Raw genomic sequence first — 17,437 nt, forward strand, 5'->3', positions numbered from 1 at the left:
ATCCTCCCCGGATCTCCAAAATCCAATCAAGAACAGCTCCAACAGACCAAACTGCAAGATCTGCGGCAAAACAGGACGCTCGGCGCTAAATTACTGGCACTGCTGCAACCTCAACTACGCTCCTCCATCAAATCCCAAAGCTCTCGCTGTCCAATAGCAGTTCTCCTCTACTACGGACTGGATCTTGGACTCCGGAGCTTCGTCCCATCTCACCGCTGATGCCTCCAACCTCTAGTAGATCACGCCGTATAATGGACTTGATTCAGTATCCATTGCTAATTTACGCAATATTTTACATGTTCCGTCACTTTCTCATAATTTGCTTTCTGTCTCTAGATTAGCATCTGACAACAATATTTCCATATGCTTTAACGCTAACGAATTTTTTATAAAGGATCGTCAGTGCAATCAACTGCTTCTCCGCGGTCACAAACATAATGGTCTATACCGTCTCAAGGCTCCTTCCACACCTAAATCAGCTACCTTAACAGCTTCCTGCACGTCTACTTCACTATGGCACTCCAGGCTCGGCCACCTACATTTTCGCATTCTCGAAACTTTAGCAAACTCCATTCCAGATCTTACAAAATGTAATACTCCATTAGAAACTTGCATTTCCTGTAATGTCTCCAAAAGTCACAAAATGTTCTTTCCCAAAAGCACCTCAACCTATACAAAGAAATTTCAAATTTTCACTCGGACGTTTGGGGTCTGGCACCAAATTCTTCAATGAATGGCTCTCGTTATTACGTCATTTTCATAGATGATTTCTCGAGATTTTCTTGGCTCTGTTTACTTCACTACAAAGAAGAAACTTTTGCCAAATTTCATCAATTTCATAATTTAATAAAGAACAATTTTAACACCAACATCCAGACCTTCCGGACTGATGGCGATGGAGAATTTACAAGTCATGTGATTCGGGACTATCTCACACAAAACGGCATCATTGACCAAATTACATGTCTTCACACGCCAGAACAAAATGGCATTGCCGAACGGAAACACACACATCTCCTGGAGCTGACTCGCACCCTTCTTCATGCCGCTAACCTACCACCAATCTTCTGGGCAGAAGCCATTTCAACTGCAAATTACCTCATAAATCGCCTTCCATGCTCAGCAATCCGCAATCAAACTCCCTATTCCTGTAATTGTATGTTTTTGTTTCGTTATTATGTTGTTATTTTATATTTTATTTTATCTCTTCTTTTTGATAATGTCAAAGGGGGAGAAAGTATTGTTGTTTATTGCATTTTATTTTAATTTTTGCTGTTATTTTTTTTAAATAAAAAAAAAATAAAAAAAAGTGAAAAAGAAAAGCTTTTCCCCTAATTTTAATGTAATTCTTTTAGTGAGGGGGAGTTTAGGAGAAATTTTTTTAAATTGCAAAGTCAACCAATATTATTTGACATCATCAAAAAGGGGGAGATTGTTACAACTCGGGCTTCCGAGTTTATGATTTTGATGATAACAAATAATATTTATTAATCTCTTATTTCTCCTAGTATTTGCAGTGCATATGTCTTTCTATGTTGACTAATATTTCAGGTACATCATGCACCGTTCTTTGAAGATTCAAGGCTCAAGATTGCATAGAATTGGTCGTATTAAATGAGTCTGTAATTTTCATTTATTGAGTCAAGTCTTGTAATGATGTATGTTAGTTTGTTGATCATGCACACAAATAGAGGGAGCAAAAAATGATTATAAATATTTTAACTTTTCTGTTCATCGTACTGTACGAATTTATTTCGTACTGTACGATCTGGTGTAACAGAAATAAATTAAAATATTTTATTTTTCCTGGAAAAATTATTTTTGAATATAACTAATCGTACTGTACGATCACCACATCGTACTGTACGATCTGTTATAATTAGAAAGCCCGCCGTCCATTAAATTAGGCAAAAATTTGAATTTGAAAGGTTGTATAATCGTACTGTACGATCATAATCGTACTGTACGATGTTTAAAATATTGCCTAAGTTAATCCTGAGATTATTCAATCAAAACGGCTGAAATTTGTCATTTGGATCGTACTGGACGAACTGGATCGTACTGTACGAACTGGATCGTACAGCACATCGTACAGGACATCGTACAGTACTAACAGGTCAATTTCTGCACTTCGTACGGGACGATCTTGATATCGTACGGTACGATATTTGACGCCCGAATTGAGTATTTTTAGGGTTTTTTGAGCCCTCTATTTAAGCACTCTCATAAGACTTTGTAAGAGTCTTTGGTAGCCATTGTGTCTTTGTTCTTTTGGAGAAAACTTGAAGAGAGGACTTGAAAGGGAGAGAGGAAAGGGTGAAGTTTGAGAGAGGGAGAAGATCCTTGGAGGGGGTTTCAAGGGAGTGTGAAGGAGATCACACGGTTGCTCCGGCAAGCTTGCACCTCAGTACCATCGGATTCAAGGTTCGTCTTGAAGGAAGTTTTGGGAAGAAGAAGATCTCATTGGTGTCAAAGGACCCGGCTCCTCCGCCGCACCGGGGAAGGTGGAAGTGATTGTGTAAGGGCTTCTCCGCCTAGCTGTGGGGTCTAAAGGAGAATCACTAAAGGTTTAGTGTAATACTCGGAGGGTGCCCCCGGGGAGTGGACGTAGGTCATGGTTTGACCGAACCACTATAAATTGGTGTGTTCTTTCCTTTATTTTTTCTGCACTTTATTTCCGCATATATTTTTATTGCGATTTATTGCGTGAATGAAATTGACTATCTATCTTTTTATTGTGAATGAAATTCGCTTCCGCATAAAGTCATAAAAAGATATTTCTTTTCATTAAATAAGTTTTTAATCATCCAATTCACCCCCCTCTTGGCACATCTAGTAATTTCAATTGGTATCAGAGTAATTTCAAGAAACAGTAGTGATATGAAAGCAGCAAACATCACAGGGCTGCCTTCACATTTAAAATCGACAGGAGACAAGGCCCAAGTCCCAACAAAGTAAACAGAACAGAACAATGGAAAGGGTAAAGTGATAAAAGCACAGAGAGTGCTGTTGAGAACAAATCCAAAAAAAAAAGTTAACATACCCCCTAATAGTGTTGTTGGATCGTTTCCATTCTGAAAAACTCCCAAGCAATAAGCCCCATCAATCTTGGAATGCTTTGCAGCACAAAAAAAAAATGAGAAAATACATCAGAACAAGGAAAATAGCTGATCTAGAATCAACAGAAGCAAAAGGTGTGACAAAAATACAACTCCAGGTAGTATATATTACGCATCACCAAAAATTCTCATTACCCGGAAAAGGTAATTTTCAGGAGCGAGTTTCAGTGTTTTCCCATTTTCAAATACCATATCAACCTCTGGGAAAGACTTCGATGGATCACTGAAACATAGTAAAGCGGATAAAAATTAGTATTCCTTATGTGTAAAGATAGGCAGGAATAAAGGTTTCATTGTTTGGATTATAGCAACACCTCCCAGCACCAGCAAAACAGATATCTTTGTAGTTTGGATCTGGACCGTTTACTTTTTGTAGTTTACCAAGCTTGCTCGTCAGCTGGAACATTGAAATCAAAATATCAGAAAATAACCAAGTCCACTGAAAAAACCTGAAATTGCTAATTGCAAAGAGAAAGATAATTATTTTTAATATTGTGTAAATAACTTTCTCTACACTTCATATCTTTGTATAAGACGTATAATTTTCCAGTTTTCCTGAAACCATGATAGAACAAAAGCCACCTACAATTACACCTCCATTGTCTACCATGGCTAACAATGAAAATCTTACAGAAAGCTTAAAATTCTAAAATAAATTGGCGAATGAGACAAAATGATAACACTTACAATTATGTAAGGTAAATATTTTGTATGGAAATTCACTGAACAGGCTTAAAATGCATAATATATCGCAGAGAAAAGTCTGAAAACGAATAGAATATTAAATTTGATCAAAGAGCAAGCAAACTCCAAGGCCCAAGCAGACATTGAAAGATATTTAGGTTCTTGATTTAGTCACAATAAATTGCAGCCCTAAAATATATGAGAGATAAAATGAATGCTAGAGGAAACCAATAGCTCCAATACACCTGAATTTTCCCCTATGCAGAAAGCATAAGCACACCATAGCAAATAGTTTAAAACATTGAATCTGGCTCGTCAAATCTGAGCACAACAGAAGCAGCAAAGATTCCATGATGCCAAATTCTACATTCTTAATTCATGTGACTTTTTATGTGTTTTATGCAAGGAACCCTACAGCTAGTTGCAAGGAACCCGAGATTATAGCCACTTGAGAACACGCCTCCCTCCCAACCTTGTGAGCTTAGTGCTGCAAACGAACTAAGCGTTGGACAAGCTACTCGAGGTTCAGCTCGACAAAAACTCGTTTGTGATCGTTTAATTAAGTAATTAAACAAGTTTGAACATTTTTTTAAATACTCGATGTTTTAATAAACAAGTTTGAACAACTATGTATTTGACTCATTTCTATTCATGAACAACATCGGCCGAAGCTCATGAACACGCTCGATAAAAAGCTCGTTACGATCTTAATAAAAAGCTCGATTCTTGCTCATAGAGTTACAGATTTCTTGCCTAATATTAGATACCAAACATTTTATGTTAAAGAATTGAATTATTTTTATCGACTGTTATATGATCTTGCTTATATATTTCTTACCATTTTTCTTTTGCCAATGATAAATGAGCTGACAAAAAACCTATTGTGTTTGACTTGGCTTAATTATATTCATGGAATTAATTTTTAAGAGGTTATAAATTTTAAATTTATTTCATTTAATATTTTTGTTTGATCATATTTGTAGAATAACTTCTTGAGGATATGTTGGCCATTTTTTACATCATCTTTTCTTTTCCCTCAAGGATGATTGTTTATTATCATCAATTTTATTTGTTCAAAATGTTCCTGAACAAGCTTGCTTATAAAAAGAATTATAATTCATTTATTTGTGAATGAGCTCGTTTGGTAGTTTGAAAACTCGCTAGATGTTTTCGTGAACAGACTTATTTGATAGTCCAAAAACTCTTGCTAGATTTGTTCACGAACAATCTTTTCTGGTGGCACAAAATCACTCACATTATATGTTCATGAACAGGCTCATTTTGTAGTTCAAAATAATAGCTAGAAATGTTCGTGAACATGTTTGTTAGTAAGCTCTACAAAGCTTGATAAGACTTGTTTGTTTAACGCTCGATAAGAACGAAATGAACCGAACATGAACAAAACACAAAACAAACATAAGCATCCATCAATTTAAACGAACCAAGTTTGAACACGAACAAGAAAGCTCGAATGAACATGAACAAACTAATAATAAACCTATGATGCACAGACACTTATCCTTAAAGAGGCGTGCAATGTCTTACACATATTCAACATGATACACATCCAACATACCTCTGACACGTGTCTGATTAAAAAATATTAAATACAAATTGGACAAACATGTCCAACATGCGTCTTACATATTTTATGAAATATTTTTAATATAATTTCTTGTATTTAAAATTTTTATTTATTTAAAATATAAAAACTAATTTTTTTAATTTTTCTCTCTACAACACGAAATCAATCGCTCGCACTCAATATTATATTCATCAGATATTCACATTTTCATTTCTCTTTGGAGGTTTGCAATTTTGGTTTAACAACAATGTCCGATGTCATGTCAACATCGACGTCTGACTTCGTTACAATATCTACCTTTCAAAACCATCTCAACATCAAAGTCTGACACTATCTGGACATTAATGCTCGACGCAAGCAATTTCTACACCCACAACTTGACAACTCATCTTTGTTCGATGTCATCTAAACATTGATGACCAACGCTGATGCGGACATCGGCCAGAAGATCTGGCGCATCTATCACAGGAGTCGTCGTAAATCGACGGCTCTAATTTAAGTTGTCATTTATGAATTATTTTATGCATTTTAGTTTCTATTTTATGTTATTTCCTGTTTTACTCCAAGGTTAATTTATTTGAGTGTTGTAGCCCAAGGGACAATTTTATAAATTTTTATTTTCTCATGTTGTGGCTTATATATATGGCCTTTAGCTATTGTAATAGGATGGTTAATTTGATATGAAAAATTTTGTGTTCCACATTTGTTCTTCTTGTGAGAGAGCGTTAGTGGGATTCCTATGGGAAGGAATCGAAGTTGTCACCAGCCGCAGGATGGGTCCGGGCTCGTGATTTGAGATCCCTTGGAGAGGGAGAATCGGATCACCCACCAACCTTGGAGACGGCCGGGTTCGTGGTTTTTCTTTTGTGAATTTCTTTCTTCTTCTTCCTTCCACCCCCTTTATTCATCTTCTCGCATACCAATCCTCCACTAAAACTCCACCTAACATCTCCTTCAATCCAAGCCCTACAATTTTCCCCCATTAGCTCCTCCACCGCCGGCCACTCTTGTTTGTCTCCATGAATGAGGAGTTAATGTCACCTTAATGCTTACCTAAAGAGTTCAAATAATTTAGGAAATTATTTTCATTCTTTGAAATTCGAATTTTTGAATTTCACATAGTTTCCTAAAATAGAAATCTATTTTAGGAAAGTATTGAATCTCATTCATGATGTAATTCAAACTTAATTTGGGTGATTTAATTTTGGGCGGTTTTCAAAATTTCAAATTCCACTAATTTGAAATTTGAATTCTTTCCTAATTCATCATTCTATTTTTGGAAAGATAATAAATAAATTCAATTTGAATTTCAAATTCAAATAGGGTTTAATTATTTCTTTCCTGAACTCCACACCCCAATTAAGTAATTCCAATTAAATCATTCAAACCCCTATTCCTCCCTTGCATGCCGCCAGCTCACCTCCACCTTGGCAGGAACCAGCAATTTCCAATAAATTATTTCCTATTCTATCAAATTGTTTGGAAATTAATTTCAAATTCCCGTAACAGTTTTTCCTCACATCCAAAATCCTGACATCTCCTCTTAATTGCTTCCATCAGTTTGCTTGGTTTCCAAAATCTGAGAATAAGATTTAGGAAATATTTCCCTAATTCCCTCCCAGCCTATCGCCTCCCATTACTGAAAATTCTCAAAATCTGTCCACGGGACAGTGCTCATTTTTGGGAAAATTTGAAGAGCAAATCTGTTGCTGTTGGCTGAAACCTTCAAGGCCCCACTGCCATTAATGCTTTCCCAAATCTGGTTTCCCTCACCCCCTCATTCTAGCCGACCCCCTCTCTCCCATGAGATTTTAATTTGAATTAATTCCCAAATCTTCCATCAAAGATTTAGGAAATAATTCAAACCCAGCCAATTGTTTTCCTAAATCTAAGAAATTTAATTTGGGATTTTAATTTCCCCTCTCAGCTAACCGCCACTTCCTCTCTCCCTTTTAATTACTTCAGTTAATTTATTGCCTTAGTTTTTCCCTCCAATCCCCACCCTCTTTGAAGTTCCCTCTGCTTCCCGTGAAGCTCTTGCTGGTTGCCCACAGTGCAACAAACTGCTGCCAGAAAATTCCTGCAGTGGTTTAGTTCTCTCAGATTTTTGGGTTTGGAGTTTGTCCAACCTCCATAGCAAAGCGCGTCTCCCGTTCTACATCAAACGCCCTCTCAACATCGTCGATAGATGCTCTTCGACATCGACATATGATACTTGATGCATAACATCAATGTTTGACTCTCAACAACATTGTCATCTCCTCTCTCAATACTTGATACACTGCATTGACGCCCAACTTTTGACATCCTAATATTAATCATTTTAAGCACAAATTCTAATTAAACGACTTATTATTTCTAAATTATTTTTAATACTTAATCAGTTTTATACACTATTTTTAAAATATAAAAATTATAATATCGTATTCAACCCGTGTTTGTGTCATATTTTCAATAATTGATGTGTGGCGTGTCCATGTCATATCGTATCCGTGTATGCACATCATAGTAATAAGCAAACACAAATATGAACAAGCATATGTTTGACTCGGCTCAATTCATTTACACCCCTATGTGTACCCGCCATCAGACATCACCTGCCACCACATCCATTACCTCAACCCCATCGACTACAACCCACCACCACCTATTGCCATCACCACCACCCTAGCAACCGCTCATCATCATCCATCTTATTTCATTGCATTTGAAATGCATCAAAACAAATATATATATATATATATATTTCTCCCTCCTTAGTATTTAATCTATTATATAAACGCTAAAAGCAATGTCTTTGCAATTCGCATATTGCTTCTTTGAATCCTTACGAGCCACTTTATATAAATTCCCAATTATCAGATTTTAAATTAAACAATTTTGTTAACAAATCTCTTATTGTTTAATCTTTTTTGCCACAATTGGATTTCCACCACCAACTATTGTTACTATTAGGGAGCTTTTCCCTTAGATATCCAAGCACATCTTTTGCAATATTTCTTAATATCACTAGCCACTTTTCCCACATAACATTAGCATCCTCATGCACAGAAAAATCTTAGAATCTAAAATCTTACCACAAAAAATATTTTTGGTTAATATTCTTTAATGCCCCATTAATCCTCGAAAACGTTTTACTTTATTGGTTTATTTTATGCCCCTTTATCTTAAAGTCCAAAACTAATAATCGATGTTGGGATACATAAACTTTCACTCGGATAACTTACAATCTTTGCCAATCTAAACGGTTTAATTTTCTAATAAGAAAATAGTCAATCTTGGGTTTGTACTACATCCATTTTATTAAGTGATGAGATGCTCATTCCTTTTCTTAAATAAGGGTATTAGCAATTGAAAAATCATTAAGCTAAACAAAAATCTAATATGTCTTGCCACCTTCATTCGTCGTTCCAAATCCATGGCCACCATGAATGCTTTTTAAAATTCAACTACCCTTTACCAACATGTCCATTTAAATTCCCTCCATAAAAAAACTCTTCTTCAAGAGGGTATTATTTTGTATAATTCTCTAAGTCATTTACCAAAAAAATTTAATGTTAGAACTTATATCCAAACGTACCTTGAGGAGCAAAGCACTTAAATATTAACAATCTTATCCTCAACAACAATCTTTAAAGGCTTATAATTCTATCACCAATCCTATTAATTTTTATAACATTATCCTTTAAACTCTTATCTATTGACACCTACACCATTCTAGTTACGTACTCCTACACGAAGACCAAAGTTTTAAATCCTAAATAATCGATATATCCTTGGCCTTTCTCCAACCACTTAGTTTCCTGAATGCCATAAAAAATTTAATTTCCTATGAATCATTAATATCTTTAACTCCATTAATTTACCTGTAAGGGAACCTATTATTCCAAGTTCCTATCCTATTTTAGTATCATGGACTAGCATCTTTTGCCCACATCCGTCTTGATGCGGGAACCTTGCCTATTTAACACTGCACCCGGGCGCCGGTTGCCAAAGGCGGGGCCCCCTTTGCAACATTGTCCTCTGTATCAGGCCATACAGCGCGTCGCTTCCAGGGAACGCCCTAGCTTGAAACACAATTTTCTTAAGGATTCATGTCATTTTGTTCGACAAGGTTTACGCTTGGCGTCGACTACCTAACGCAAACCCTCCACCTTTTCTCATCCAGGACTGACCTGGCAACGGCAGTGTTATGATTTTGATTGATAACAAATAATATTTATTTATCTTTTATTTCTCCTAGTATTTGCAGTGCATATGTCTTTCTATGCTTGACCTAATTATTTCAGGTACATCATGCACCGTTCTTGAAGATTCAAGGCTCGAAGATGCATAGAATTGGTCGTATTAAATGAGTCTGGTTAATTTTCATTTATTGAGTCAGTACTATGTAATGATGTTATGTTAGTTTGTTGATCATGACACAACAGAGGAAACAAAAAACGATTATAATATATTTTAACTTTTCTGTTCATCGTACTGTACGAAGTTATTTTGCGTACTGTACGACTGAATAACAAGAAATAAATTAAATATTGTATTTTCCTGAAATTATTTTGAATAAACTAATTTCGTTACTGTACGATCACCACATCGTAGCTTGTATGACTGTTATAATTAGAAACCTCGCCGTCCATTAAATTAGGCAAAGATTTGAATTTGAAAGTTGTTCTTATTATACTGGACGATCATGATCGTACTGTACGATGTTTAAATATTGCCTAATTTGACCGCTGAATGTTCAATCAATGGCTTATTTTGATATTTGTTCGTAGCTGTACGGAACTGGATCGTACTATACGAATCAACAGAAACAATTCTAGCCGTCCCATGCTTCGTCCTGGACGAACGTGCACTTTAGTGAACGTGTTCGTACGCAACATCGTACAACAAACTTTCAACTGAACTGTTTCGTCAGACTAACTGACATCGTACAGTACTAACAGGTCAATTTTCTGCACACGTACGGGACGATCTTGATATCGTACGGTCGATATTTTGAGCGCCCGAATTGATATTTTTAGGTTTTTTGAGCCCTCTATTTAAGCACTCTTCATAAGACTTTGTAAGAGTCTTTTGCAGCATTGTGTCTTTTGTTCTTTTGGAGAAAAACATTGAAGAGAGGACTTGAAAGGGAGAGAGGAAAAAGGTTGAAATTTGAGAAAAGGAGAAGATCCTTGGATGGGGGTTCAAGGGAGTGTGAGGAGATTCACACGGTTGCGCCGGTGAGCTTGCACCTCAGTACCATCGGATTCAAGGTTCTTCTGAAGGAAGTTTTGGGAAGAAGAAGATCTCATTAGTGTCAAAGGGACCGGGCTCCGTCGCCGCACCGGGAAGGTGGAAGTGTTGTGTACAGGGCTTCTCCGCCTAGCTGTGGGGTCTAAAGGAGAATCACTAAAGGTTTAAGTGTAATTATCGGAGGTGCCCCCGGGGAGTGGACGCAGGTCATGGTTTTGACCGAAACCACTATAAATTTGGTGTGTTCTTTCCTTTATTTTTTCTGACTTTATTTTTCGCGATATATTGTTATTTGCGATTTATTTGCGTGAATGAAATTGACTATCTATTCTTTATTATTGTGAATTTTTAAATTCGCTTTCTGCATAAAGTCATAAAAAGATATTTCTTTTCATTAAATAAGTTTTTAATTCATTCCAATTCACCCCCCTCTTGGCACATCTAGTAATTTCAATTGGTATCAGAGTAATTTCAAGAAAAACAGTAGTGGATATGAAAGCCAGCAAAATCACAGGGCTGCCTTCACATTTAAAATCGACAGGAGACAGGCCCAAGTCCCACAAAGTAAACAGAACAGACAAGGAAAGGGTAAAGTGATTAAAGCACAGAGGTGCTGTGAAAACAAATCCAAAAAAAAAGTTAACATACCCCCTAATAGTGGTGTGTGGATCGTTCCATTCTGAAAAACTCCCAAGCAATAAGCCCCAATCAATTTTGGAATGCTTGCAGCACAAAAAAAAAAAGAGAAAATACATCAGAACAAGGAAAATAGCTGATCTAGAATCAACAGAAGCAAAAGGTGTGACAAAAATACATCCAGTAGTATATATTACGCATCACCAAAAATCTCATTACCGGAAAAGGTAATTTTCAGGAGCGAGTTTCAGTGTTTTCCCATTTTCAAATACCATATCAACCTCTGGGAAAGACTTCGATGGATCACTGAAACATAGTAAGCGGATAAAAATTAGTATTCCTTATGTGTAAAAGATAGGCAGGAATAAAGGTTTCATTGGTTTGGATTATAGCAACACCTTCCAGCACCAGCAAAACAGAATCTTTTGTAGTTTGGATCTGGACCGTTTACTTTTTGTAGATTACCAAGCTGCTCGTCAAGCTTGGAAATTGAAATCAAAATATCAGAAAATAACCAAGTCCACTGAAAAAACCTGAAATGGCTAATTGCAAAGAGAAAGATATTATTTTTAATATTGTGAATAACTTTCTCACACTTCATACTTTGTTAAGACGTTAATTTTCCAGTTTTCCTGCATAACATGGATAGAACAAAAGCCAGCCTACAATTACACCTCCATTGTTCTACCATGGCTAACAATGTAAAATCTTACAGAAAGCTTAAAATTCTAAAATAAATTTGGCGGAATGAGACAAAATTGCTAACACTTACATTAGTAAGGTAAATATTTTGTATGGAAATTTCACTGAAACAGGCTTAAAATGCATTATATATTCGCAGAGAAAAGTCTGAAAACGAATAGAAATTAAATTTGATCAAAGAGCAAGCAAAACTCCAAGGGCCCAAGCAGACAATTGAAAGATATTTGGTTCTTGATTTAGTCACAATAAATTGCAGCCCTTAAATTATGAGAGATAAAATGAATGGCTAGAGGAAACCAATAGCTCCATACACCTGAATTTTCCCCTATGCAGAAGCATAAGCACACCATAGCAATAGTTTAAAACATTGAACTAAATGGTCGTCAAATCTGAGCACAACAGAGCAGCAAAGATTTCCATGATGCCAAATTCTTACATTCTAATTCATGCTGACTTTTTATTGTTTTATGGCAAGGAACCTACAGCTAGTTGAAGGAACCCGAGATTATAGCCACTTGGAGACTGCCTCCCTCCCAAACTTGTGAGCTTAGTGCTGCAAAACGAACTAAGCGTTTGACAAGCTACTCCGAGGTTAGCTCGACAAAAACTCGTTTGTTGATCGGTTTATTAAGTTAATTCAAACAAGTTTGAACATTTTTTGAATAACTCGATGTTTTAATAAAACAAGTTTGAACAAACATGTATTTTGACTTCATTCTATTCGATGAACAACATCGGCCGAGAAGCTCGATGAACACGCTCGATAAAGGCTCGTTACGATTTAATAAAAAGCTCGATCTTGCTCTTAGAGTTACAGATTTCTTGCCTAATATTAGATACAAACAGTTTTATGTTAAGAATTGAATTATTTTTTTCGACTGTTATATGATCTTGCTTTATATTTCTTACCATTTTTCTTTTGCCAATTGATAAATTGAGCTGACAAAAAACCTATTGTGTTTGACTTGGCTTTAATTATATTCATGAAATTAATTTTTAAGGAGGTATAAATTTTTAAATTTATTTCATTTAATATTTTTGTTTGACATATGTTGTAGGAATTAACTTCTGAGGATATTGTTGGCCATTTTTTACATCATCTTTTTCTTTTCCCTCAGGATGATTGTTTATTATCATCAATTTTATTTTGTTCAAAATGTTCGCTTGAACAAGCTTGTTAAAAAAGAAATTTTATATTCATTTATTTGTGAATGAGCTCGTTTTGGTAGTTATTGAAACTCGCTAGATGTTTTGTGAACAGACTTATTTGATGTCAAAACTCTTGCTAATTTGTTGCACGAACATCTTTTCTGGTGGCACCCCAAATCATCACATTATATGTTCATGAATAGGCTCAGTTTTGTAGTTCAAAAATAAATAGCTAGAAATGTTCGTGAACATGTTTGTTAGTAAGCTCTACAAAAGCTTGATAGACTTGTTTGTTTAACGCTCATAAGAACGAAATGAACCGAACATGAACAAAACACAAAACAAACATAAGCATCCATCAATTTAAACGAAACCAAGTGTTGAACCGGAACAAGAAAGCTCGAATGAACATGAAAAACTAATATAAACCTATGATGCACAGACACCTTATCCTTATAAGAGGCGTGCAATGTCTTACATATTCAACATGATACACATCCAATGCATACTCTGACACGTGCTGATTAAAAAATATTAATACAATTGACAAACATGGTCCAACATGCGTCTTACATATTTTATGAAATATTTTTTAATATTAATTTCTTGTATTTAAAAATTTATTTATTTAAAATATTAAAAACTTAATTTTTTTAATTTTTTCTCTCTACAACCGAAATCAATCGCTCGCACTCAATATTTATTCATCAGATATTCAACATTTTCATTTCTCATTTGGAGGTTTGCCAATTTTGGTTATAACAACAATGTCCGATGTCATGTCAACATTCGACGGTCTGACTTTCGTTACCAATATCTTACCTTCAAACCATTCTTCAACATCAAAGTCTGACCTATCTGGACATTAATGCTCGACGCAAGCAATTTTTCTACACCCACAACTTGACAACTCATCTTTGCGATGTCATCTAAACATTTGATGCCAACGCTGATGGAACATCGGCCAGAAGATCTCACCCTTCATTTTTTTTAAAGCCTCTCTAACTTCGATTTTACTAATACGCCGATAAAAACATAAATCTTTATTTGCATCTAGGGTGCTAAGGTCACTATAGTCAATCTTATTTTCACAATTTTCATTAAAAAGTTTAGCAAAATATCTCATCCACATTTGTTGAATATTATCTTCTAAGAAAAGTATTTTTTGATCTTCATCCTTAATACACTTCACTTGAACTAAACCCTTACTACTCCTATCTCTTTGTTTGGCTAACTTAAAAAGTTAAATGCATATATCTGAGCTTTTTTTTTAGCTGATTGGAGATTAAAATATAAAGTTACGTTTATCTTGCTACCCATAGCGCATCTCATTATGTGACATGGTTTAAAATTGCGCAATATGAGGCTCGCCTTGAGGCCCGCCTTTGCGCAATTCCAGTAAAAAACACCTCGATGCTTACGCCTCGAGTTTTTTTTATGAGGCCCGCCTTGAGGACCGCCTCGCCTCACTGGCATGAGGCTTACGCCTCACGCTATATATATTAAAACTTACATAAATCTTAAAGTAAATGCCTGACATTGGACTCTATAGAGAGGAGGAAGAAGAGAGCAGTTTCACTAATGATGATTCAAATTGAAGGAACCCCCTTAGTTGATCGACAGTGCCTAATGACTTATGGGATTCTTATGTGATATGTCATGCTATTTATTTTTGGAAATCAGAATTATATGTTAATTGAAAGAATATTGGGTTTTCGGAAAGATATATTTTGAGTTGAACTATATTTTATGTTGTCTTATTATTGAGATATTTTGATTTCACTTCATATCTTATATTTTTTTATGTTTTATATTATTCACTCATTAATATATAAAAAATTTATCATTTTATATTTACGCAATCTTTTGATTTTGAGGCTTACGCCTGAAAACGCCTTGAGGCTTACGCCTCGCCTCACGAATGAAAAACGCCTCAATACCCGAATAAGCAATTTTAAACATTGTTATGTGACTCTAAAAAGAAGAAAGAAAAGAAAATACAACAACGGAAAGCAAGTGCTGTACTATAATGGAGCAAAACGGAATGTTCTACTCCACATTTCTGCTCTTCTTCTTCTACTTTCTATATTTTTCTTGTCAAGTTAGGTATCATTCAGGAAGTTGCAACAGCTGTTATTGCTGTTATGTGACTCTAAAAAGAAAGAAAAAAAAAATACAACAGAAAGCAAAGGCTGAACTATAATGGTAAAAAAAAAAAAGGCTGAACTATAATGGTGTAAAACGGAATTTTTTTACTCGACATTTTTGCTCTTCCTCTTCTACTTTTCATATATTTCTTATCTTATCAGGTATCATTCTTGAAATTTGCATTTGGCATTCATTAAAAAAGTAAAGAAATTACAAGCAAGTACAGGAAAAAACTAACTCTTCCTAAGACAAAAAAAAAGCAAAAGAGGAAGAGTTTAAATCATACATGTTACATGTAAAGGGACAAACAAAAAGGAGCAAAAAAAGGACCCCCTCAAGTGACAAATTGGGCTCCTTTATGGATTTGTAATGCATATAAGCAAGAAAGTATAGATACCACTCGGGGGGGGGGGGGGGAGCACCAGAAAATAGTTAGAAACAGCCACAAGGGCTGGATGATGTCCCATTGCTCCAGCAGAGGTCCAACGATCTTGTCATACCCATTACAACGCGATAAGAAGAGGCCACTCATGGAGCACTTGAGGGAAGCAAGTCCCCACCTGGAAACTCTACATAAGAGGGTATCATTCAGGGAGTGCAACAGCTGGTATTGCTGATGCAATGCCAGTGTTCCCCCTCTGCATCCTCCATTACTCGCTTAAACAACACCAGCATGAAGTATAGCAACCGATGCAAGCACCACTAGAAAAACATTTTCACAAAGGAAAAATTTGCGTCAAAAAGTTGCTTATTCCGAGAGAAAATACTCAATAATCAGGCACAATCTGGGAACAAGTTTTCTAGCTTAGCACAATTGTATCGAAACGAAAGAAAATATGGATAAGGAATTCTAAATAACCTGCGACCAAAATTCTACTTAAATTCACGTAAGTGTTTAGTTAATAGTTAAAGTTTAAAGTCAAGAAAAATATGCACAGATATGGCTATGTAAGACTAAGACACATAACTTACCGCATCCTTAAATGCTATAAAGGCTTCTTGTGGTAGGTATGCATATGTTGTCCCGCTGTCCAAGACAGTTCCATGCTTGCCATCAAAGATCCTCGGATTCAAGTGCAAGGACTTCCCAGCCACATGTATTTCCTTCAGCTCAATATTGTAATAGGGGCTGTTGCCATCCCGAGACTAGAGTAAATGTGGGAGACGTATCAATTGTATCTGTAAAGAGTCTGTATTCTGTTTTCTCCTTAAAATAGCTAATTAAACGTACCTACGAGTAGGATCCGAATGGGAAAATACCATGCCGGGAGGAAGAGGTATTCCACCAAGAACCATTGCACCACCCCCAATATCCATACCACCATAACATAACGAAAATGAGTCACTAATTGCACCCTTTTTAACAAGTTGATCAACTATACTTAACTGACCACGACCTAGCCCAATAATACCATCAGCATGTTGATTGAACAAATCACCAGATTCAGAATTTTCACATCCAAAAATGGCTCGTTGTGGCATAAGTTCACTTTCTTTACCAAATGATATGACTTCTTGAGCAAGCAGCCCACTGCTGGAGCTCATTTCAGCATACTGCCTCTCATAAGTACACTGCATTTTCTTCTTATCGCAATTGCAATTAATATTGCATTTAACTGGCTCATATGTGCTTGAATGCTCTGGCCTAAATCTTGGATCCTGCATTGTTGAGAGCGCAAAAATGTGAAAATGACCCAAACCAACGTAAACAAAACAAATCATTAAGACAGGTTACAGGTAAAGAACAGAAAGTTATCATCAATAATTCCATCATAGTAGACCAACAAATAATCAATTTGATGATACAAATGTGAAATACTATTCATACTACATTACCCTGTTGCACGCCAGAAAAATAGTAGATTTACACTTCTAAGAAAAATAAAATCAAATGACCCCAAGAAAAAAAAAATTCCAGATAATGCCTTGAGAATTATACAGGAAATATTTTAAGGTTTAGACAAATCATTATCTTATCACATGATTGGATTCTATATAACTCCAATTCATATATTCCAAACAATTATAACATCCTGCTAACAATAAGCTTCCCATGAATTCTTTCACGTATTATATTTATAATTAATGGATTATGCCGTATGATATGGTGTCAAATTACTTGAATGCGTTTTTTTGAAATGAGGACAGGGAGAGAAGAAATAAAATTTTATCTCAT

General features: G+C 35.6%; 1 protein-coding gene across 1 annotated transcript in view; it reads right to left on the reverse strand.

Moving 5' to 3' along the window:
* Window positions 1-17,437, reverse strand: part of LOC110112276 (aspartic proteinase nepenthesin-2) — a 35,805-nt gene that overhangs the window by 11,705 nt on the left and 6,663 nt on the right. Inside the window, exons 3-7 of the mRNA XM_028698046.1 lie at window positions 16,493-16,920; window positions 16,234-16,390; window positions 3,434-3,516; window positions 3,255-3,342; window positions 3,044-3,116 (exon numbers count right to left, since the gene is read on the reverse strand). Coding sequence (XP_028553879.1) covers window positions 3,044-3,116; window positions 3,255-3,342; window positions 3,434-3,516; window positions 16,234-16,390; window positions 16,493-16,920 — 829 coding nt within the window. The remainder of the gene's footprint in view (window positions 1-3,043; window positions 3,117-3,254; window positions 3,343-3,433; window positions 3,517-16,233; window positions 16,391-16,492; window positions 16,921-17,437) is intronic.

Source organism: Dendrobium catenatum, unplaced genomic scaffold (assembly GCF_001605985.2).
Source record: "Dendrobium catenatum unplaced genomic scaffold, ASM160598v2 fragScaff_scaffold_1038, whole genome shotgun sequence".
NCBI lineage: Eukaryota > Viridiplantae > Streptophyta > Magnoliopsida > Asparagales > Orchidaceae > Dendrobium > Dendrobium catenatum.